This window comes from Echeneis naucrates, chromosome 23, assembly GCF_900963305.1.
Source record: "Echeneis naucrates chromosome 23, fEcheNa1.1, whole genome shotgun sequence".
NCBI lineage: Eukaryota > Metazoa > Chordata > Actinopteri > Carangiformes > Echeneidae > Echeneis > Echeneis naucrates.
Window position 1 is genome coordinate 4735860 of NC_042533.1, and position 24738 is coordinate 4760597.

The 24738-nt window shown below is 40.2% G+C and overlaps 3 protein-coding genes across 4 annotated transcripts; 2 read left to right on the plus strand and 1 right to left on the minus strand.

Moving 5' to 3' along the window:
- Positions 1 to 5638: 5638 nt before the first annotated feature.
- Positions 5639 to 10006, plus strand: depdc4 (DEP domain containing 4). The gene is made up of 9 exons (XM_029495311.1): positions 5639 to 5823; positions 6450 to 6873; positions 7158 to 7309; positions 7411 to 7600; positions 7727 to 7968; positions 8121 to 8263; positions 8415 to 8540; positions 8773 to 8851; positions 9306 to 10006. Exons 1-9 carry the CDS (start codon positions 5745 to 5747, stop codon positions 9503 to 9505), a joined length of 1635 nt encoding a protein of 544 aa, XP_029351171.1. The 5' UTR covers positions 5639 to 5744; the 3' UTR covers positions 9506 to 10006.
- A 1036-nt stretch (positions 10007 to 11042) lies between these two features.
- Positions 11043 to 19235, plus strand: scyl2 (SCY1 like pseudokinase 2). Its single transcript, XM_029494986.1, has 18 exons — positions 11043 to 11194; positions 12997 to 13193; positions 13336 to 13493; positions 13813 to 13957; positions 14297 to 14446; positions 14563 to 14784; positions 15051 to 15167; positions 15286 to 15411; positions 15760 to 15936; positions 16493 to 16615; positions 16950 to 17063; positions 17258 to 17390; positions 17490 to 17608; positions 17712 to 17812; positions 18060 to 18129; positions 18224 to 18304; positions 18400 to 18522; positions 18603 to 19235. The coding sequence occupies exons 2-18, from the start codon at positions 13017 to 13019 to the stop codon at positions 19233 to 19235; spliced, it is 2769 nt and encodes a 922-aa protein (XP_029350846.1). The 5' UTR covers positions 11043 to 11194; positions 12997 to 13016.
- Positions 19236 to 21511: 2276 nt separating this feature from the next.
- Positions 21512 to 24698, minus strand: LOC115036696 (E3 ubiquitin-protein ligase DTX1). 2 transcript variants are annotated; one of them, XM_029494989.1, is made up of 11 exons: positions 24615 to 24698; positions 23951 to 24080; positions 23602 to 23746; positions 23404 to 23524; positions 23245 to 23323; positions 22942 to 23053; positions 22669 to 22774; positions 22496 to 22577; positions 22028 to 22085; positions 21810 to 21918; positions 21512 to 21727 (listed from the first exon to the last, which is right to left on the minus strand). In XM_029494989.1, exons 1-11 carry the CDS (start codon positions 24637 to 24639, stop codon positions 21666 to 21668), a joined length of 1029 nt encoding a protein of 342 aa, XP_029350849.1. In that variant the 5' UTR covers positions 24640 to 24698; the 3' UTR covers positions 21512 to 21665. The 2 variants fall into 2 exon arrangements, with proteins under 2 accessions (XP_029350849.1, XP_029350850.1); XM_029494990.1 differs by having other exon boundaries at positions 23602 to 23742; positions 23947 to 24080.
- Between the last annotated feature and the right edge of the window lie 40 nt (positions 24699 to 24738).

Below are 24738 nucleotides of genomic sequence, written 5' to 3' on the forward strand. Positions count from 1 at the left end.
CGACTCAAAGTTCATACTTTTTTTAAGGGTTTCCAAACACGGAACAGCTTCCCTGTCTTTTTGTAAATCCCTTTCCCATGGAAAGTGTTTGTGGTTTCAAACTAATTTTGAATCATTTGGTCATTGAGCCACCCTTATCGCTCTGTCTCATGCGTTTCCTGCTCTTGTTGTCTACATCTCTTCTCTCTCCTGTGTGAATAATGGCATGACTGAAACCTGCTCAACCTGCTACACCTTCTGGCCTTCGGGCTCCAATGATTACAATCAGTTTGGCACCATAAAAGAAAATATTAATCTGTCACTGATCACAAGGTTACACCTAGCTTCTCAGTTATACCATCTTCACTGTAAAAAAAAAAAAAAAAAAAAAAGTACTGGCAACAAAGTTTCCAAATGGATAAGGTAAAATTACAGGAAATAACTAAATATATACAATAACTAAAAATACAGAGCAGATTTTTAAAGTCAAAATTAATTAAAATTCTGTATATTACAGGTGATAAATAGATAGATAGATAGATAGATACTTTATTTATCCCAGACTGGGAAATTGCAGTGTAACAGCAGCATTACACAAAGGGAATAAAAATATAACATGAATGCATCTGGGTGTTCAGTCAGTAGTTTGGCAGCGGTGGAGCTGATGACTTCCCGGGGGGGGGGGGGGGGGGTAAACAGTGATAACAATGGTGTCCGTGAACTTCCTTGGTAAATAATAGGGCGCATTCCTGCAGCCTGCAGTTCGATGTCTGGGTTATAGAGACGTTCCTTCATGACATTTGGAAAAGTCTCTGTCTCCCCGTTCCAAACTGTAACCTGGGACCTCAACGCTGCAGCCATGTTTCACTGAAGCAACATATGCTGCAGTATTCCCTCTGGGTCTTCACAAGCGCTGCCAGTTCGTCCGTCTTGTCCCCCAAAGACCTCACGTTCCCCGTTATGATCGCTGGGATCGCCGGTTTGTGTCTTCTCCTTCTTTTTCCCTCCGTTTCGCTCCGGACCTGCAGCCCCGGCGTCTCCTCCGCAGCTCCCGCGGGACCACAGGCCCGTCTCCAGGCAACAGCGCAGTCAACTGCCACAACTGCCGGCGGCGATCCTCCAAGTCACAAAAAGTAGAAAAAGTAGGAGAAAAGCCAAACCAAAGCCATTTCGCAACTTTAACAGAAAGGTTGTGATTGAACAGAAAAAAAAAAATAAAATAAACAAAAGAGCGAACCAACAAATTAACAAGTTTATGCGAAACACGACGAGGAGCTGCGGCTACAGGCTGCCGCTAGAACGGCGCCAAAAAAAAAAAAAAATAAATAAAAAAAGCCCATTGCACTGTAAAATAACATACATATTATGTCAAGAAACATTCAGACATTTTCAGATTAATCTCTGTAATTTCACAGTACACATTATTTATTTTAGGAAGTTTATCTACAGTAATTTCATGTTAAGATACAATTTTTCCCCATGTACAATAACAATGTAATAATGTATAAAAATGAACTGGGTTCATAAAACTGAAGATAAATGTCTGCAAATTTACTGTATTAATTTTAGCGAATTAGTAGATTAAAAACAACCATTGGACAGCAGAAAACCAAGCTAAATACATTACAAATGCATCCAAAATGGCTACATTTAAGGCGTGTAGTGATTTCATAGTGATTTCATAAACCTTCTTGTCCATCTACACTGGTTTGCTGAATAATTGTGGTTTCCCCAAGTAATAAAAAAACATCGACACTGTATAAAAAAATATGTCCTTTAATGAAATAGGAATTTCTGCACATTTACAATATTACAGTAGAAATTTTAGAGTATTGTACAATGGAAAATTAAACACTTCACAATACATTAACAGGTATATTTAAAGATTTAAAGATCTGTAAATGTATGGTAATCAACAATCATTTTAGTAAATTGAACAAATATTGTTAAAAAATTTAATTTGGCAGAAAAACAAGGATAGTAAGTCACTACACATTAAAACAGCTAAGGAAAGATTAGATAGCTCCCTGCCCTGCCCAAAACATGACACTCGCACTATAATCATGCTGTAATCATCAGTATGCTACCTTGAAAAACGCTGCTTGAAAGTTAGTAATAAAGTTAATAAAAGTTAATAAAAGTTAATAAAAGTCAATAAAAGCTCACAAATTAACATGTACCAAAACTTCTCGTCATTTATCTGTACAGTCATTATAGTCTGCACCTCTGATGATAAGGACAACCAGTGCATTGTTTCCTCTAGATTAATTTAGGAGTGGGGGGGCCACCACTTCAGTTTTCTCTGAATTCAGAAGTAAAAAGTTGCAGGTGATCCAGCTCTTTATGTCTGTAAAACCTGCCTAAAGTCTGATTAGTTTCATTTGGCTTCATTGACAAGTATAACTGAGTATCATCTGCATAACAGTCAAAATCAATGCTGTGCTTCCAGAAGGGAAGCATTTATAGGGGTAAAAAAATGACTAGTGCAAGGACAGCACCCTGCAGAACTTCATGATTAACTAAAGTGTGTAAGAAAGAGTCATTGTTAACATGAACAATGGTATAGCTCTATACATGCATGTATAGGTGGGACAGTGGGACATGGGGACCAGGCCGGGAACCGAACCTAACCTTCTGATTGTGGGGTGACAGCACTAACCACTACGCTGCAGTGCCTTCACAATGTTCAAGATGAAAACAAACCATTATACATTGTATAAGAAAATATAGAGCATGTAGCTCTAGACATGACTCTATACAACTGTAAACTGAAACTCAAGAAACTATTTATTTATAAACCACTTAGGCTTTATAAACTCTTCAGTCTTTTTTTTGGCCATGAACAAGGACATGGACAAGGACATACTACAGCTGCTCACATTTCAAAGTTAGTTATTGCGCTTGGTCATCCTACTTTACCTCTCGATTGTTTAGTTTCAGGTTTCAAATGTCTTGCTAACTTGGTTTGCAACTGTTTGCCTCTTTCTCCTTCCTCTTACAGGGTTTCTCCTTGGTCTGACATTTGTTAAGGGTCACGCCAGCTGCAAAAATGCTGTTCTCACAAGACCTGGCATGCCATACAGTGTTTAACCCAGGAATTTTTCCAGCAATGGGGGCAGGCTCTCCTTGGGGCTGTAGTAGCGTAAACAAATGATACTTGATTTAAGATTAAACTCATACAGCCTATTTATTGACTGGCAAGTTGAAAATGGCTTTTTCCCTTACACCCACTACAACCTATACATCTCATCCAAATAAAGTGTCAGCTAAAGGCTGAATGTAGAAAGTAAAAAATAAATAAATAAAGCAATAAAACTAAATCATTAAAAGGCTAATCATACATGATCAGGTCATTTTCATCAGTTGTCTTTCTCTTCTTAGAAAAATATTTGAACAAACTCATCTGAAGTCTCATCTGCGTGTAGCCATTAGCTGTTATCTATTTGTTTGCACACGTTAGTGTCACTGATTTGGCACCATCAATACTAGGTAATGAGTGCCTTTTTCCAGCTGACGAATACTTTGTCATTCCTTTTATTATTATTATTAATATTCCGAATATTTTGTTTGTTCTTTTTTTACGTGCTTTATGTAGGCAAGATAGGCAAGATAATGTCCATCTTGCCTACATAAAGCACGTAAAAAAAGAACAACACATAAAATATGCGGCCAGTGCCAATTCCTCCAATATTTGCGTTTCCATGCATATGATATTCATACCACTTTGTACAAGATGGGCTAGTAGGAAGTACTGGAAGTAGAAATAAATCCAGATGGATGCAGGTGGTCGATTTTGTCATCTTTCTTCAGCACTTTGCAAGCCAATTGAAAATGTGTTTGAATCTTTGTATGGGATTAAGATTAATCTGCAAAAAAGGGATGTTTTTTTTTTTATTTTGAGAAAAGGAATATGGGCAGAAGTCATGTGTTCTTACGAAACCTTCTTATATTATATGGAAAGTTTTATTTACATTTAAATGGACTGAAAGGAAACCCAATACACCAATCCAAGAATGAAATGAAAGTTTATTTTGAAACATTAAAAGGAATGACGAAGTATGAAAAAAAGAAGAGTCATGGGTGTGTTTTTCTGAAAATAGGGCGGCAGTTTACTGGAAAAAGGTACTAATTACCTAGGACTGATGATGCCAACTCAGTGACACTAACGTGTGCAAACATATAATATGTATGTATGAATGTTATGAATGGTATGAATTATTATTATTATACTTATTATAATTATTATGATTATTATGATTATTATTATGTTATGAATTATAGATAGATAGATAGATAGATAGATAGATAGATAGATAGATAGATAGATAGATAATGTTTTGGTTTTTTATATATATTTTTTATTTTGATGAGCTCCTGACTAGGTTAATTTCCTCTTGGAGATTAACAAAGTTATATCTATCTATCTATCTTCAACAGCTTCATCAGAACACTGAAGAATTCATACCATTCATAACATTCATACCACAAAGTTTCAGGGGAAACTAAGGATTAAGACGTAATAAAATAATTAAATAATAAAATAGGAAGAAACAAGGACAAAACCAGAAAGAAAAAGGAAACATTGCCAGAAATGTACATACAGGATATCCAGTACCGGTTCACCCAATACGCAAAATCCGCACGTTGCTTAGGGAGCTGCAAACTAATGGAGGCCTGGTGCAAACAACAAAAAAACAAACAAACAACAACAACAACAAAAAAAAAAAAAAAAAACGCGACGACGTGACCGTCCGTTGCACATGTGTTCACTGCATCCGCGTTTCGCCGCGAAGAAGCGAAGTTATCTCCACGAAAAATAAAAAAGGGAGGAAGAAACAGCAGTCAGGTAAATCCTCTGCGGGTGGGAGACTGGGAGGGACTAGTTTGTGTTTGACCTACATAAACATGCAGAGGAAAAACAAGCTTACGTGGTTACAACTGTACTCATACAAAATGGAAAGTATGGATAAATATCGACTAAGATTGAATTCTGTTTGCTTGGATAGCCCACAGGCAAATATAGATGCAGATATCATATAGACAGAGAATAAATACAACTCATGAAATATTATGCCAATGGTGCTTCATAAATAATCATCATGTAATAAATAATAATCTAAATAATTACCTACATTTGAAATGGATGAAAGTAAAACAAGTTGAGACCTCCATGGGGCCCTAGGAAAAGTTCTGCTCAGTGACCCTCCTAACTGAACAGATGACAGCCCAGTGCTTTCACATATTGCACTAACTAAGAATAAATTCAGACCTATTCAGAGCAAATCAAATCAAACTAAACTCCAGCTGACTGGATGGAGTCTGTGCTTGTGGCAGTGAGAAACTGAAGCATAGCATCTGTAAAATATAGATAACAGTAGCCTACTGTTAAACTCGAAGTCGTGCTTCTGTTATTATCCTCGGCCCGGTGCTGACCTTCAGCACAACAGCGGAAATTACCACAGACCAGAGGGGGCGCTGTGATAGTCTGATAGAAGAACAAGAAGAAGAGGAAGAAGAAGAAGAAGAAGAAGAACAAGAAGAAGAACAAGAAGAAGAAGAAGAAGAAGAAGAAAAAGAAGAAGAAGAAGAAGAAAAAGAAAAAGAAGAAGAAGAAGAAGAAGAAAAAGAAAAAGAAGAAGAAGAAGAAGAGGAGGAGGAAGAAGAAGAAGAAGAAGAAGAAGAAGAAGAAGAAGAAGAAGAAGAAGAAGAAGAAGAAGAAGAAGAAGAAGAAGAAGAAGAAGCGTGGTGACGTCACATTCAAAAGTATGATGGCGGTTGATTTGACTCCTCGGTTCCGGAGACTCAACAGCCAAACACGAAGTTTTCGTGAAAATGTTCAACACGGTAAGTCCAACACCGAATAATTCACAAGTTTGTTAATGTTTTTTGTTTTTATTATTTTAATAAAAGCCAGAAAGACCAAAAACACAGCTCAGTTGAGATATATGGATGACAACCGGCTGTCTACCGCTGCGTCGACCCACAACCGCCGTGTTGTTACTGCGGAAAAGTTTGTTTTTTGTTGGATATGTGTTTTGGGAACACTGCATTAAAAGTAAACGACAAAACAAACAATCTGATTTTCAGTTAATTTTATATTACTTTTATATTAATATTGCTAACCTATTAATGCATTTCCGTCTATTTTTTTTTTTTTTTTACAAGCTGACATGTTTTGGATTGTGTTATGAATTTGCTAAATAACTTCCTTCAAATTAATGTAGTTCAGGAAAATCTAATGGCTATGTAGCAATGTTATAGCTTGCATCCGGCATGGACGAAACGCAGTTCTTCACTGTCTTAGCACAAGTTGTTTGTCTCATGTGCATCATTTTCCCATGGTTGTTTTCACTAAACTGCATAAATGCAATTTACAAGATGCATAAATGGATTGGATGAACTCCACCACTTTTGATCTGATAATGGACTTGTTTTGACACCTTCCTCTCTAACACAGTCTCTCTTAATAGGTTTCTCAGGGCCCTTTGGTGCCACCCAGCTGTGGCACAACATCATCCATGCCCTGCAAACCCAGGTGGAGGTGCGCCGGTGTAGGAGGCATCTACGCGTTCATGCCGAATGTTTCACAGGCTCAGATGCTGTGGATGCTGTCCTCAGTTATTTGATGCAGAATGTGGTTTTTTGCACAAGTGAAGTGTCGCGCCTCAAGGCTGCTCGACTCTGCCAAGCTCTGATGGAGGCCAAGGTGTTTGAACCAGTGGGCACAAGGCTGTTTTGCAGAGAAAAGGAAGTGACCTTTGAGGACAACAGCTGTAGCCTTTACCATTTTCTTGATTATAAAGGGTTACCCAGTTCCACTCGAAGGGAGTGCAGTAGTGACACGGAAAACATACTATCAGAGGAGCCAGAGAATAAGAAAAAAAAGAGCTCAAGGTTGGTTTTACATTGAACCTCTAATTCTTAAAAATCTGTCCATTAAATTTATATTCACAAACAAATTAGAATTTCAAGTCTCCCCCTTGAAGTCAGAGGATTGTCAAAACTCAAGGAAATGGGCATTGACTGTCTCTAAATGCTTGGCTGCATTACCATATTCCTTTATATTTTTTATATTATAGTATTCTTAAAACTTATTTAATAATATATGGCGGTGCTCAATTCAAAATGTTTTGGTTACAATTAGCTTTCATTTAGAGTTTTTACTATTCTCTTTGCAGACTGAATGACCTGGGAACAATTTCCAATCCTTTTGTTGTTGGACCATCAGACCGGAGGGTTGAGAGGCTGCTGAGAACCATCAACCTGCCGCCCTCTGTGTCCCCAGCTTTGAACACAGCCCAGGCTTGTTCTGGCTTTCTGTCCAAAGCTGGTAAGACTGAGCTAGTCTGCTAGTATTTGCTAGTTCAATGGCTTTTCTATCATCAGAAATAGCATATAACACTGATTCGGACTCTGTTCCTCCTTTGATAGTGGTAGACGAGGTTTGGAAGCAACAGACACTGCTGCAGCTCTTGCAGATTGTGGAATTGCCCATGTTGGACTGTATCCTGACCTCACCCTCCAGGGTTCAGGCCTACAGAGCTCCTCTTGCCTCTCAGGACCTGGTTATCTCTAATACATGTGTGGAGAGAGAGCTACCCGACATTCTTCACCTGCCCCAGTTTGTGCTCTGATTCCATCTCTTCCTATTGGCTCTGGTCTAAATAGAAAAAGTAGTGATAATATACACTTGGATAATGTTTGTTTATTCATTTATTTGCTTCCCTTCATCACTTTTTTATCCCAGATTGGATGGTTGGCTGTCCGCTGCAGCAGACTGCTTGGAGCTGTTCCCCGACCAGTTGATTGTGGTTGCAGGTGAACAGCTCAGCCAAAAAGCCCCTGCAGAAGATTTCAATGCAGAGAAGATGGCAGCCCAAAAGAGACTGCTCTTTGACACCATTTCCAAGTACTACAGTGCACAAGGAAAAGCTCCTCTTCTGTCAGGACGTTACCTAGATATTCATGCTGCAATTCTAAATCTCTTGGGTGAGAGCTGAAAGGTTTTATTGGGGCTATGATTCATGTATTCATCATTTTGATCAGAAAATTGTCAGATTCATTTTCTGGTACTGTTCTGTTCTAGCCATTCATGAACGTCTCTGCATGGTTAGAATCTTACCTGCTGTTTTTTTTTCCAGATGAAGGGAAGGTGCAGGAAGCCATCAGAGCATCTCAGTTGTGTTTGAGACTACTAGAGACAAGTGTGAGAGATGAACTACGGAGGCTATTGGCCCTCATGGCAACAGCAGCCCACCCAGACGCCTGCCGCCTGCAGAAACAAGTAGCTCTCTTGTCTCCTCCTAACCACTTCATCAGCTCCAGCTTTTTGCATATACTTGTAGAATAAAGAAAATTAAGTTATTAAAAAGTTCTTGAAAATGGAAAAATACATGCAATGTATGATGCTGATTTTCTGGTATGTTTCCTTTCAGACTGATAACAGGACCTTGGTCTGCCGCACTTTTCAGAGGGCAATTGTCCAGAATAATGAGTTGAATCGATCCCAGAGCGAAACCCTGGTACTGTTTCTCATGGACAATTACACTGAGCTCTTCAAGGTATTTTTCTGCTATTGCCTAATTATTTTAGAATTTCTGTCTGACAATCATGCACTCTTAAAGATAGGGGAGGAGCAGCTGTAGCATAACTACACAATAACTTACGTGTTAATAACTTTTTCACTCTATGTCAAGTTGTTTATATCGAATAGATTGTCGGCTTACAGAAACTTGGCGAAAAGTCAATGATATAAGTTTTTCAAATTCTCTCTTTTTCCTGTGATCAATACAGACTCCTACCTCTCTTATTGAAGCTGTTAGGAGAACATTGAGGAATATGCAGCAGGGAAAAGACCCTGATTCAACTGCCAGTAAGTCAAATACAAATATTAATCTAAATATGCGCCTTAATAGATATTACATACTAAACAATCACATGACCTAACAGCACCTCAAATTTTATTTTTGTATGGGTGTTATTGTATATGAAAATAAGAATGTCTGTCAAGGACATGTTTAAGCCCCTAATCGGCTTCAGTATGTCTAGAAACAATTCAATCTCAGGACCATCTCAACCAAGGCCACACAGTCACAGTTATTTAAAAAAAAAAAAAAACAAACAAAAATAAAAAACAATAACTATAAATTTTTTTATTTGTCAAATGCCCTTAAACTATGAGTCACTATGGTTTTAAGCAAAAAGTTATGACCCAGATGTTACATATTTTGTCCACATGGAGGTACTGTTGCTTCATGCCAGAAATCAGTCACTTCCTCTGTCAATGTGCTACTCCAGTCACTTACTTTCTCCAATACGGTTTGCAGCATTCACCTTCTGCCAGCAGGTGACACCACAGGAGTACGAAGACCAGCGTGAGGCTACCACCTTGGAAAGCCTGAAACAGCTTCTTTGTGACATTTCCTCCAGCAAGAGTATGTCCGGGAAGGACCGAAGGAGGCTGCTTAAAGAGTTTGAAAAACATCACCCTGTGGTTTTCCTCCAGCATGTGTCAAGCACCTTCTGAAACCCACAGATAGAGGGCATGGATTGAATTTCCGAGATGCACTTAAATTCAGTCTGCAGTGGTACAGAACTTACACTGAAGATTGAGAAAAATGTTATGAACAGCATATAGCTAAATAAATATGTTGGATAATTCACCTAAAGCCTAGTAGTAGTTGCTAGATGAATTAATGGCACGGATAGCTTTATTGTGTGGTGGAGGCAAATCCAAATTTATTTAAATCTTATGGGACTACGATAGTTTTATGTCATCATGCGGTTGTGCTGCATAGCTCTGTTTTTTATGACTGGTGATTCAGTTTGCACTTGTTTTTTTTTTTTTTCTGTTTTACAGTCTTGACACTGATTTTATGTTGTTTTAATTAGTATTTTTAAACAAACTGATTTGTATTTTGTTCGAGGATTGCTCAGCAATTACCATAAAATGTGAGTAAGTTTAAAAAAAAAAAAAAAAAAAGATAAAGGATGACTGGAATGAAAGACTTGTTTTATCAGCCGTTTAGTCTTTTGAGGCTGTAGTCAAAGTACAGACAATTGACTAAGTGGTGTACTTAACAGGTGTGGGTAGAGTATTTGGATTGAGTTTATTCATTATAATTATGAGTTATTTAAATCAGGTTGATTTGGGCTTTGGAAAGGGAATTTTTGTTGTCAGCAAGCAATATTTTGACGCATCCGGTGAAGAAATCTATCTAACAGATAGATATAGAAAAGATATAGTGTCGTAGCAGCCATTTGTTTCAGGCTTTGGGTTTGTTTTCTGTATTAAAAACAATGCTAATGTAGCTGAATGAAGTCTAATAGTATATAACTCACTTTTGTTTGAGACAAAGTATGGTAATTTTTTTTCTAACCTGAATTTTAATATGAACTGAAAGCTGAAATGGTACAAAAGTCTGTTAGGCAGACCATAGCTCAGGTTAATACACTGTGTTATAACCATATGGGTATGAAATATGTTTCATGCCAGTAGCTTGTTAGAAAACCTTATAGCTGTAGCTTATTAGGATTTTACTTGAACGAAACCAAGGTGACATTAATTTTACCTTCGGTGAAGCTCCGTACTTCAGTTGGATTTTATTTTTTATCTCATGAAGCCAGTAAAATCTCATGTCAGTCAGTGCCTTTTCCTTTGCAAACACTGAAGTCATGTTCAATTGCACTTTATGCTGCTGAGACATGCTTTACTTTATGTTGAAATAACACCTCCAATAAAAGTATAATGGATCTCAAACTAAATGTCTCAGTTCATATTATGTAATGTAATCAGCAGACCTTTAAAGGCCATCTAAGTGGTTATGAAGAAACGGTTTTGTCTAAAATTATATTTTGATAATCACCACAAATGCTTGAACTATATTTGACACTTGTTTTTATGGTACAAAAACATTCAAAAATAATGTGGTAATGTCCCACTTTATTGATAAACCTAAACATTAAGTTTTATTCTATTTCAGATATTAAGGTCCACGTGAAAAAAAAACACCAATGACGTCAATTCACCTGACTCCATTAAAAAAAAAAAACAACCCGGAAGTAGGAGTGTTCGTTCACTAGCCTGCTAAGCTAACCCGTTTCTTATGCCTCTGGAAGACATGGGGGCTGTTGTGTGTCAATGCCATCACTGACAGCGGTTTTCTGCCGAGTCCACACACCATCAGAAGTAAACCTGACACATTTTCTCACTGAGGTAAGCAGCTGGGGGAGTCCGAGTGAAACAATCTTTGACAGCAATGACAACAGTAACGTCACTGTCCACCAGCGCTTTGTTGGCTAGTTTAGCTTGATCAGTTTGTGTGTGTGTGTGTGTGTGGGGTGGACTTTGACGGATTACAAGGTTGATGTCAGTCCTCCGATCTTTAAAGGTTGGTTAAATGTTAACAGTAGTCGGAAAGATTGTCCTTTTAACGGCTAACGACAGGGTCGCTGAGCGGCGCTAGTTTTGGTGCGCACAGGCTCAACCGCACGGTTAACTGTGCTAGCATTGATTTCCTAACTACGTCTTGCAATCACCCGAACAGACAAATGCAGCAACGAAATGTGTCATTTCAAAAGCTAAAATGTCTGCTAACCATCTGACGTTATTGCCGCGTTGAAACAAAGTCTTAACTGCTTGGCATCCTGGCGGCTAGCGTGCTAGCTGTGCTAGGCTAGGTGGGCTCTGTGTTGCAGGTGGTTTTGCTGAGGTGAACGTCCGAAACGCCGCTCTGGACATTTAACAAATGTCCACCTGGCGACAAAACCTGACACCAATCTCTGCAGAGGTCAGCAGCCTGCTATCGCAAAAGATAACCTCATAACTATTTCGGCACTCTTTAGCCAAAAAAAAAAAAAAACAAAAAAAAAAAAAACCCTTCAAACTTGTTGCCCATCAAAGCTTTAAACAGACTGCTCACGCCAGGGGAGCTGTCTGCCACACAATGAATAATGAGCAGTGACACAGTTATGCCTCAATGCTGGCTGCTGATTCCCTCACAGCTAAGTAAATCAGGCCAGAAATCCCACAATGTCTATGAATACATCTGCAGGTGAGACTGCATAGTTCTGTCTGAAGCTCAAGTACATCTGGTTGTTGCACTAAATACACTTTATTTTTTTTTTTAAAGGAATAGGACAAAGAAAGTCTGACAATACTGATATAAACCCCAGCAGAGCTGAAGGCATCAGATTGAGCAATGCTGATTTATGAGCTCCACACTGTATTTGGCTGGTCACATAGTGTTGCAGCTGTTGGTATTGGCTCAGCAGCATAAGCTTGAAGGATGTTCTGTGTAGTGCTGTATAGTAGGATCATGTAAATGTATAGAGTACAAGCAGCGCTTTCATTAACAGAATTGGTTGGATATTGGCAAGAACAAATTTGGATGCATATTCAGCGTGCTTTGATCTATTATGTCCTCATGCCCAGTGGTTTATGCAGGGAACTATTCAGCATTAATGCAAGCTGTACAGTGGACATCTCATGTATGATAATGAAACATGTTGGTGTATATCAGAAAGGTTATTCAGCCTTGTTTTAAGTGCAGTGAATACATTTATAGTATTGTAATCTTCTCAAAACAAAGAAGAAATTCATATTATTTTGCAATGGTACTGTCTGGTATGTATGACTTCCTGTTGCCTAATGTGCTTAAAAGTCATTAGAGTATTTTGAAAGAGAGCCTTACTGCAGTGTGCTTGAGTTTGCTCTGAGTCATTTTAAACTTCTGGGGACAGCTTGGACTATTATTTTGTTTATTCTCCTCAGCCGGCACAGGCTCGACACTGGTGGTACTTTGATGTGCAAATTTTCAAGCAGGTGCTTCAGAGTGCATGCCTAATGGCTTGTTGAAGGCTTTTGTTTAGTTAGAAAGGCTTAGGCTGCCATTTTGACTGCTTGCAAAGACTTATTTTGATGTCCTCAATGGTCTTTAACTCTTAGTTAAAACCTGTATTTTGTTTTAATTACTTACCTGTGCTGGATTGGTCTGTCATCTTCCCCTCTTACCTTAGCTGGCAGGTCAGGCCTGAATATGGAGTCTATGCTGAACAGGCTAAAAAGCACAGTCACCAAGGTGACGGCAGATGTCACCAGTGCTGTCATGGGCAACCCGGTGACGAGGGAGTTTGAGGTTGGGCGACATATTGCCAGCGGGGGTCCTGGTATGTGCTGGAGGATCTACAATGGCACCAAGAAGTCCACCAAACAGGTTTGCGTTAAAATCTGCTTCAATTCAAGTTGAGATGGTGCATCTGCTTTATATAAAGTCAGCTCTGGATTTTCCACTCCAGGGGTAACTTTCAGGTTTGATATAGCTTTCAGCTTCTTGCTGTTTTGCTCTGATCCTCCAGGAAGTGGCTGTGTTTGTGTTTGATAAAAAGATGATCGAAAAGTATCAGAAATTTGACAAGGACCAAATCATAGATTCACTGAAAAGAGGAGTGCAACAGCTGACCAGACTGCGCCACCCCCGTCTCCTGACTGTACAGCATCCTCTAGAAGAGTCACGGTAATTAACGCACACATACAAATACACACAAACACTTACATTGGGGACACATTGAATAAATAATACTTGGATAAGGGGCTTGACTTTCTAGAGACAGCAACTCTGTTTCTTTGCCTGTGTTTGAGCATTTGTGACCAGAAACTTGTCATGATGACAACAGCACATTCTCCTCTGCTTCCCTTATTTTTTTTCCTTCATTTCAAAGTCCTTTTTCTCTCTGTGTTTTTGCCTTTGCTTATGTTCTTAGTTGTCTCTGTCAAGAATATCTTAACATTTGAAAAGCAGTTGTTTGATGTTATTTCTTGTGTGTACCCCTCAGAGATTGTCTGGCGTTCTGCACAGAGCCAGTGTTTGCAAGCCTGTCCAACGTGCTGGGCCAGTGGGACAATCTGCCCAGCCCTGTGCCCAACGACATCAAGGAGTACAAACTCTATGATGTGGAGACCAAGTATGGCTTGCTACAGGTGTGTGTGCAGACACTTGAGGAGGGAAAGAAAAAAAAAATATAAATAAATAAATATATATATATAAAATTTAGTTGTTTTTTTTTTTACCAAAGGAGCTCATTAAAAACTGTGGACATACTGCAAAAGGTTTAGATAGAATTAAAAACAAAACAACAATAAAGGCAAAAATGTGCATTTAGTGTATGCATTAACAATTTCCTCTCTTTCCGTTTGGAAATGGGTATGGATTCACCTTGCCTGATCAAGTTACTGTAATGCAAAGCTGCACTTAAACAATGTGCTTGAACTTTGCTACTCTTAATTTTTACCAACCTTTTCATACTTCTATCTCTTCAGATGGCGGAGGGTTTGTCCTTTCTCCACAGTGGGGTGAAAATGGTCCATGGCAACCTGTGTCCAGAGAACATCATCCTCAACAAGAGTGGGGCTTGGAAGATCATGGGTTTTGATTTCAGCATCTCCTCTACTAACCCTTCAGATGCTGAGGTATCTCACTCTATTCAGCCCCAAACACAAGTTTGCTGCCTGCAGGGGGCTTGACAAAACTACTGTCTTGCAGTTTAGCAACACTTAATATTCTCACATTGTCTCATCCCCTTCAGCCCAAGTACACAAGTAAAGAATGGGAACCCAACCTCCCTCCACTCTGCCTCCCCAACCCTGAATATCTGGCCCCTGAGTATATCCTGTCTGTCAGCTGTGACTCAGCCTCTGACATGTACTCGCTGGGAGTGGTCATTCATGCCATCTTTAATGAGGGCAAGCCTGTTTTCCAAGTCAACAAGCATGACATTTTTAAGAGCTTCAGCAGGCAGCTGGACCAGGTGAGTGGAGGTGTGCAACATGTGGAAGCTGACTGGACAGACTCAAGGGGTCATATTTTAACAGCTCACAGTGCAGGCAAAATATTTGGTTAAATAGGTGAAGGGAAACATGTAGGAAATAATCCAAATGACTGATTTCACGCCCTCCAGAATGTGCTAAGTTATTTAGAGCATCACAGCATCAGTAAAATTAAATATTATCTGTACTTATCTCAAGTTAACACAGACGTCCCCTTTGAAATATACTTTGATTTTTGCACTTGTAGCTGAGCAGCATGAGTCCAGCACTGCTGAACAAGATCCCAGAGGAAGTGCGGGAGCATGTCAAAATGCTGCTCAGTGTAACGCCTAATGTCCGGCCTGATGCTGACCAGATGACAAAGGTTTGCAATGTTATTACATCCAGAAGATGAGTTTGATGATGAATATTGCGTTCATGTAATGATCTAATATGTTTTTGTTTTTTGTTTTTTGTTTTTTTGGTGTGCATGTGTAATTCAGATTCCATTTTTTGATGACGTGGGTGCTGTTACTCTTCAGTACTTTGACTCCCTCTTTCAAAGGGACAATCTACAGAAATCTCAGTTCTACAAAGGCCTCCCCAAAGTTCTGCCCAAACTACCCAAGGTAAATACTTGTCGACTTTGTGCTGTAAATGTATTTAAAATCAGAGGCACAAAGGTTCAACTAAGTTGTCAAAAATAGCAAAAAGTAAGTATGACTGTTTTACTGATTTCAGTTGCATTTTAGTAAATGTCTTGCAAAATTAGCCCCCTCTTGGCAAGTGTTACTGTCAAACAATACTCTCAATGCTGCTCTCTGTGTATAATTTGTATCACACACAGACTAGCTATTATAACACATTTTGTCCGAGCACTGTGTCACAGAAAAAGTTATTCTTTCTGTCTACTTTTCTGAACATGAGGCGTTGCCTTTAGTGCCCATTTCAACTCCTTCTTTTATCTGTTGTCACAGAGAGTTGTTGTATATCGAATCTTACCAGCATTGACCTCAGAGTTTGTCAACCCCGATATGGTTCCCTTTGTGCTACCCAACGTGCTGCTGATTGCTGAAGAGTGCACCAAGGACGAGTATATTCGTCTCATCTTGCCCGACCTCACACCTGTTTTCAAGCAGCAAGAGCCTGTTCAGGTAAACACAAAGCTTTTGTGCCATATGGTGCAAACACAGCTGGACTAGAGACTGCACTGTTTTGTCACGTTTTGCCAAGCTGGCAAAGAACCCCTCTGATAAGTTCCCAGCTGATGTGCTGTGTGTTTGGGGGGGGGGGGAAACTACCCGAGAAAGTAGTTTTCTTTTGTAAAAACTCTTGCATGATGTTTTATTCCTCTGGCAGTTGTGTGTCTGAGATTTTGAAGGTGAAATGAACCAGTGAAATGTAACCTCACTAAAAAACACGCTCTGTTCTCTCTCAATCTGTTACTTAATCAACACTTGTCTTTCTCTGTATCTTTTTTTCATGCCTCCTCAGGCTAGTAATATGGTGAGTGGGCTCTGCTGCGAATATGCTAGTTACATCAGCTACTCTATGTGTTGTGTTGTTTGTGTTGTACTACTAAAAGCTATACTAAAGCCACTGCAAAGCCTCTGCTCACTTTCACTGATAACCGTACACATAAGTAGAAAATAAGACAATGTCTGTTTGCTTTTGACTCTTGTTTTCCCTAACTGGGTCTTTGTGCTGCAGATCCTACTGATCTTCCTTCAAAAGATGGACCTACTTCTGACTAAGACACCAGCAGAGGACATTAAGAACAGCGTGCTGCCCATGGTCTACAGAGCTCTGGAAGCCCCTTCAGTACAGATCCAGGTACAGCTGCTTAGTATTAACTTAATACAGTACCAGTGGTGCATGAAACTGTCCAGTGAAAGCTGCCACCATCATCATCATCATCATCAAATAAGTCATTTCTGAAGGAGCTGCTGGGCTCGTTTTGGACCTGTTTAAATGACAAATATCAAAAATAGTTTCCAGTTTCTACTTTTTTAATTTGAGCAATCAACTTGGAGTTTTCGCATTTATTTGTCACCTGCTGGTCCTTGTCTCCTTTCAGTCTTGTATTGAGAGAACAGATGAGAATGGATGTTGTATTTTGTATCATAAACATGCCACATTTCATAACATCTTATCTCTGGCCGAGCAGGAACTTTGTCTGAATATCATCCCAACATTTGCCAACCTGATTGACTACCCATCAATGAAGAACTCCCTTATCCCACGGATTAAATCAGCATGCCTGCAGACCTCCTCACTAGCTGTGAGTACTTATTACCTATATTTGATTTGTACCCTGCAAGCTACCTGCGTCTTTTTTTTTTTTTTTTACCGCTGTCCTAGTTCTTTTATAAGCTTATTCTTTTTCAACGCTGCCTAAAATGAACTGTCTGACTGCATTGTCCAAATGTTGCATTTCAGTATTTTGTATGTGCGTCTTCCTTTGTTACTGTAAAGGTACGAGTGAACTCCCTGGTTTGTCTGGGGAAGATTTTGGAGTATCTAGACAAGTGGTTTGTCATTGATGAGATCCTGCCCTTCCTACAGCAGATTCCCTCTCGAGAACCAGCAGTACTCATGGGAATTCTGGGTAAAGAAATTGGACTTTCTAAACTCTACCTCTTAAATACTTGCGTAACCTCGTTTTGCCTAATGATGGGTAATTTTACTTCTTTCCTCCTCACTTTAGGTATCTATAAATGCACCTTTGCTCACAAGAAGCTGGGCATTCCCAAAGAGCACCTAGCCAGTAAGAGCCTGCCCCACCTCGTCTCTCTTAGTATAGACAACAACCTAAATCTGAATCAGGTACTACACAGCCAACAAACCTTTTTCAGTTATGTTTTTGCCCACTCATGCTTTGGTGTGTGCAAAGCGTCCTTCTTACCTTATTTTCTTCTGATACATTCAGTTTAACTCTTTCATGGTGGTAATACGAGACATGCTGAGTCGCATGGAGGCTGAACACAAGACCAAGCTGGAGCAGCTGCACGTCATGCAGGAGCAGCACAGGTATGTTTTTCACCCTTCACCATAGATTCCATAATATGGAATATTTAGATTTAGATATAGACATAAATATCAATGGAAATTTTGAATACAAATTAGTTAGACCTCCAGGATAAAGTGACAGAAAGCATTGAAAAGCCCCCACAAGTTAGATGAATATAATAATAATATACACCAAGCTTGTATAAATGTCTACTCAATCCAATCCTGCTGCTCTCAGATTTTTGTTCACTGTCGTTTCTTCCAACAGGAGCATAGACATTTCAAACCCAGGGAACCAATCAGAGGAGAAGAAGATCCCACCAAGCTCCAGCAACCAGGTGAGTTGTTGATCTTATGTTAATAAAGAAAGATTTTTGCTTTGAAATTCCTTCAGAGCTTAGAGCCTTTTTTTGGTTTGCTTGTCTGTTTCAGATTGATGATATCTTCGGCAGCACAGGGGTCAATGGGAAAGAGAATGGCTCTGCAGCTGCGGCAGCCTCACAGCCTAATAGAGTATGGAAATGATTTCACACTTCATTAACGCAAAATGCCACCTTCGCTTCTTTAGCATGTAGTCCAGCCTGTTCATGCCCTCTCTTCCCCTTCAGATGTCTCTGACTCTTGAGGAGAAACAACGATTGGCCAAGGAGCAGGAACAAGCAGCCAAACTGAGGAGCCAGCAGCCTTTAGCACCACAGACGATCAAACCAGCTACAACCACGAACTCACAGGTAAACACTTCAGTGTTACACAAAAGCACACAAAGTTACACTTGTGGGCTTGTGAAGCTAAATCTCATCCAATATTGCAGACTAAGGATCTGACCAGCAGCCTTCTGAACAACATGACATCACTGAACAGCCTCTCCTTGGCCAACACAGCACGTCCTGGCCCAGTGCACGGCACCACCATGTCTGGCTTCCCCTCTTCCAGCCCCATGGTTGGCTCCATGGTTGCCCCTGTTTCGAATGGCTTCAACCCCCCTATGGGCTTCCATGCAGGAGGCATGGGGATGGGCATGCGGCCTACGGGTCCTGGCCTCTACAGCGGCATGGCCACAACCACCAGTACCCCAAACTTTGGAGCACTCTCACAGAATCAGGCTCCTATTGGGCCGACAAATAAAGCACCTGATTTGTCCGCCCTTGACAATCTTTTCACATCAAGCAAGCCCAAAGTCACCCTAAACCAAATGGGTCCCACGGCCGCACCGGGACCCAACACCCCTTGGCTCAATCAGTTTGGTTCAGCCCAGAATGCTCAGACTCAGATGCAGGGTGCACCAGTTGGAATGGGAGGAGTGCCAAGTGGTTTTGGGATGCAAGCGAACCCTTTTTTCAGCCCACAGAACTTTTCTCAATCTGCTGCTGCCCCTAGTGTGAGCCAAAGTGGAATTAAACAAAGTACGTCTGTCAACAATGATCTGAAAGACTTATTTGGGTAACTGTAGTGGAAAAGATTCCAGGTTAAGTATGTTCTTTTTGATAACTTCGTACGAAAGAGCCTTTGAAGTCTCACAGAATAAGACGCTGATTGAATGTGAAGTTTTAAAATTCTTTCAAGGTTGTTGCAGTCTGTGTTTTTGATCTGACCTGGTCTAAATTCAGAATCTTGCATCTTGCTCACATTCTGCCGGCACGTCAGCCTGCACCTGAACACCCGTTCTACTAGAAAAAAAGCTTTTGGGTGTGAACAACTTCTTCTAAGCTGTGTTCTTTAAATGCTGGGGGTTTCCTACTGTTTTGTACTTGACATTCTTGGGAGTCCAAATGTGATGGGTTGAGATAAGTCCCAACTCAGTTTATTCAGGAAGATTTTGTGTTCATGTCACAGATGACTGAATGAGTGGATTGAGTGTATTTTACTTCTTGAACAAGATTCATCACCCTCCAGCATTGGCAGAGAGACGGAGGTGGAAAAATGGCTCCTGTGCCACACATCTTAGTTTCAGTCTTTCTCTACCTTCTATTGCCCCTTTTGGACTATTTCAGGATTTGCTGCATGTCTAAGGTGGCCAGGGGGTTGGCTCAAAAACAAATACTGCATACACCAAAATGTCTGAGGCCTGTGGAGAGCGGGGGGCTTTAAGTGTAGCACCGACAAGCCTGCAGCCACTGATCTGCAGTCCATCTCCATGGTGACTGTTTCTCTGCAGCATGTCCATCTTCTGAACTCACATTGGACTTATGATCTAGTTTGGTCTTCTCTGCTTCCCTTTTAGTCTCATTCTTTTATGTGGCTTGAGCAGTTTCTTTTGTTTTTCGTCTTAATTAAAAGAGAAGGCTTACATTTGCCTGGTCATAGTTGCTCAGAACAATTTTGCCATTGCTTCAAAAAAAAAAAAAAAAACACGGATCAGTTTCTGTCTCTGCAGTATGAATGCCCTGGGTGGGATAGTGGGTTGGGATGTGTGGAGTAGCTATTACAGCACTGTCCTTTCACCACGATGCTAATGCCGAAAGCGACGGCGAAAGGACCGTTTGCGCTGCCTAGGCGACTGTGCCTTACACAGGTACACGTGTAAAAATAGACAGACGGCAGGCACTCATCTGTTACTCAAGTATTAATAATCTTCCTTTTAGTCAGCTGTCTGCATTTGCTACTCAGATTATTGCTTTATTGCATGTTATTGAACTTGACCACTTTTCTAATGATTCCTAATTATTTCAGTGACCAATGTTTTATTTCACACATCCACCTGGAGGTTTTTAAAAGCTCCAAATCCTCCTGTGTACCATTTCTGTTGATCAAATTTGTACAGTGAAGAAGATATCACTATATATTTTGATTTCGGCACTGTCCCCCCTGTTAGAGGAGCTGTGCTGGGGACATACTATGAAGTGTAAATATATAGTTATTTAAAAAGCTATTGCTCTGTGAGGGCCTTGGCATTTTTATGTTCTTGTGATAATGGTTAAGAGGCCTTAGATGAGTCGTGTGCAATAATTCATATTGGTTGCTGAGGGATCATATCGATTTGCTTAAGCAGCTTACGGTGTGTCCTTACCTTCATCTCCACTGACCTACAATAACTTACATAGGTCTGAATTTCTATACTGCTAAACATTTATGTGTACTCATTTGAAATCCTACACTTTTAAAGGAAATGAAAACATTTTAGGTTTTTTAGATGCACCTAAGACACACTTTGCTTTCTGCTGACAATGATTGTTGCTAACATGCTTAAGTGTATCGTCTTTTACTTTACTATCTTTCGTTTCTGTGTAATAATGCCACCCATGGTGAGCTTTCTGTCCAGCCTCATGGCAGTGTGAACTGTCTTGTGAATTTTGGTATTCAAGTTCATTTAATTTCTTCATTTTTGTCATACACGACCACAAATGTCTGTGACTGGATTGTCTTCATGTGTAGCTCGACATGTACTCCGTGGCAGTTTTGATTTAATCACAAAGTGGGATGTGATCTTTCGATCGTGTGTTGCATATTTCTGGCAGAACCCCAAAGCAGAAAACTGAAACTTATTCTTCTACAAGATTGTTTGTATACTACTGCTGTCATATGTGTAGTTGGGCCTGTGTTTTATGTGTTGAGGTGCTGATTTCTGAGATGATATAAATCTGTACATATAAAGGAAAGTGCACAATCTAATACCCTCAAAGCATGGTCATTATTTGAGCAGTGACTTTAAAACACTGCTTCAGGCACTGAAGTGTGATGAACTTTAAATTAAAAACAGGAAACAAGACAAGTTAGTCTTACTGTTACTGTACACGCTTTAAAAGGACCAGAGTTAACTTCCTGTTCATTTTATGTTACAAAAAGTGGATAAAAAGCATTCCCTGAAGAAAATTTCAAAGGCAAAAATAAGGCAGTGTATATGAAAATTTGTAAACAAAACAAATCTCCAAATCTGTCACTGTTGAAGCCGTCGCACTGATCTTGTGGTGTGTGTGGACAGGTTTCTTTGGCTCATGGCTGCAAGAGAGATGAAAAGTGAGCGTGAACACCTTTTTGTTTTGAGAGCAAATAAGTGATGATGTGCACCTTTGCAGCTCACCTAAAAAGTCCAGCTCATAGCTGAAGTTGTTGGTGGTGAACATCAGCTTTCCTGTTGGGGTCTGTTGGTACTGGAGCTCAATGTCCTGACTGGAAATGCTGCAGTTTCCCTGCATGACACAGAGAGCAACACCGAAGAATGCTCTGTTAAAGTCTGGTTCACTCACAAAATCCTGTGTCAGTAACCATGATGATACATCACAGAAATGTTTGTCCCACTTTGGAGTATTCTTTCCATCTGCCATCGATATCTTGGAACTGCCATCGTGGTGTCGTGCTGAAACCGAAGAGCAGAAGATGAAACCATTCGTTCATTCATCTTCAACCGCTCATCCGTTTCTGGGTCGCGGGGGGTGCTAGAGTCGATCCCAGCTCACACTGGGCGAGGGCGGGGTACATCCTGAACAGGTCGCTATTAGAGCCACCAACTAACCCGAACATGATGTCTTTGGACGGCAGGAGGAAACCAACGCAGGCCCATGAAACCATTTAATGTCAAGGACACGTATTTCACAAAAACACTTGAGCTGGCCTGTTCAGATTGGGTGTCTAGCTGTCACAGTTGATACATCATTTACATCAATATATTTTAGCTAATAACACTTTATGTTCAAAGAGGAAATTTCTGATTTCTGATTCATTTACAAAGCAAAGGATCGCTGTATTGTGTTTCCAGATGCTTCTGACCTGCTGCTCTGTTGGCTCCTGAAGTTTGAAGTCCTCCTCACTTGTCTCTTTGTCCCAATTTGGTTATTGACTTGACACATTTCTATTTAAGACAGAAAAAAATGTTGAGAATATGTCTGTGTCAAATAAAACCTTTGGCTTTGATAAAATTATTTGCTGCTTGCATGCGTTACTTGCAAAATCCAGCGTGTAGGAAAATCTGTTGATCTTGAAGTGCAGCTGACCTTGAGGGGTCAGTTGGTATTGTGTCTCGATGGTGGTGCTGTCAAACGAACATATCTCCACCCAAACACAAACAAATCTACTTTAGACATCTACAGGCATTTTCCCTGAGCTAGAAGTGACTGGCTCTAACCAAACATCTTTTTCACCACCAGATGCCTCTGTGGACTGCGGACATCACTCACCACAGATAAAATGATGTAGCCTTTCAGTTCCCTACTTACATGTGCTTGGTATTCTGTCCATTCCCCCTCATCCCCCATAAATTCCCACTTAAAGCCTCCACCACTGAGCTGGAGGGAGGAAATCTGGGGCAGGACCGAAGTTGTGGAAAGGCTGCGGAGACATGAAGCCACAATTATGACTGTTCGATCCTTTAAAGCTGTTTCTCTGCACTGAGGCCTGACGGGTTGAATCTTCTTACTGTTGTCTATTCGTTTAGGCTGTTTTCAGATCACAGAGGACAGGATTGGGATGCAGAGCATGCGAACATTCACTGCAGGAAAGAAATATTTGTTTCCTCTCACCTCTCAGTGCTGGAGGTGAATTTCGGTCGCCTTCGTACGTTCCTGCGTAAGCCTGTGACGCAGTTGGTTTGTGTCATGTCTGCAGAATAAAACACTATCAGATTTACCTCAGAAAAGACAAATTCGTTGCATTTAACTGTTCCACATAAGCAGACGTACTGGAAAAGTCTAGTCTGTAGCTAGTTAACCCCACTGTGAAGGTGAACGATCCCTCAGGGTTTCTACTGAACTGATGCTCAACATCTCTGCTGCTGATGGAAGACGACAACATGCTGGAGCCCTGAAGAAGAAGGTGATCGATGAAGACTGCCCAGGTAGAAAACCTACAACCTCTGATCCACCTCAGTTTTTCCTGACCTGTGATCCATATTCACGCCACAGCAGGTCATCTCTGAAGTACCAACCCACATCCTCAACTCCGCCCTGAGGTAGGAAGCTGAGTCTCTGGACGTTTACACCTGCGCTCTGAGTCTGCAACTTATCAAAGTCAATAGACACCTTCCTGTGAAGACACACGATTCAGTCTGAGTCATCGATTTGATCAGTTCTGGTCATTTTGCTCTGAATTCATCAAAACAAATCCATCCATATACATGCACACTTAAAAACACTAAACGACACACCTGAACTTTAAAGCCATTTCTCTGTAATTACCAGACAAGTGATCCAAAGCAGAGACCAGCTACTGTAAAGTCACATCACTGACCCTTGGCTGGTGTTGATGGTGATTCCTTTAGCTCCAGGTTGGCAGTAGTGAGTCTCAATCACATGGTCATTATCTATTTTAAGCCAGCGATGTCCATCTAAAAGCTGCCATTCATAATGCTTCCCACTGACTGCGAAACAGCAGAAATGTAAATGTAAACACAGCTGTTAGCCAGCAGTTAATGTTTGACAGTGTTCATTTCGTTACTGCCAACTGGTGCAGTATTTACTTTAGCTCTGGTTCTATCTGGCCTTGGATTTCGCTTGTATCATAAAAACGCTGATAAAATGTTTTTTCCAGACATTTTACAGGAACATTTCCTGGACAGATAAAAAAAAAAAAAAACCAACAACTCTGTTGTTGTCCATCAAAATCTAGGCTTCAGTGGTAAAATATGAGGAAGGGTAGGCTGACTTTCTTTAAAATATTTTTTAAATGAGGAGTTTTAATTTACAGATGAAAAATCTGGTTCAAACTCAGACCTACATTAAAAAAGACCATCAGAAATCTACCTGCATAGTTTTGAAAATCCAGCTCTTCCGAATCCTGTAAAGTTCGAGTAAGTATACAGATCTTCAGAGAAGATTCACCAAACAGAAAAAAACTGATCGAGTCCCTTCGACTTACCATTTACTGTAATAAAAGAAAAATTAAATTTACGCACCGATTTGATGAAAATCCATGTACATGTATTCACCCCGTCAGGAGCAAAGGTTTATGAAGGTTTCAGTTGCCATTTCATAGAAATGAGTGTTTCACTTTCGATTTTGTGCTCAGACTTACAACAG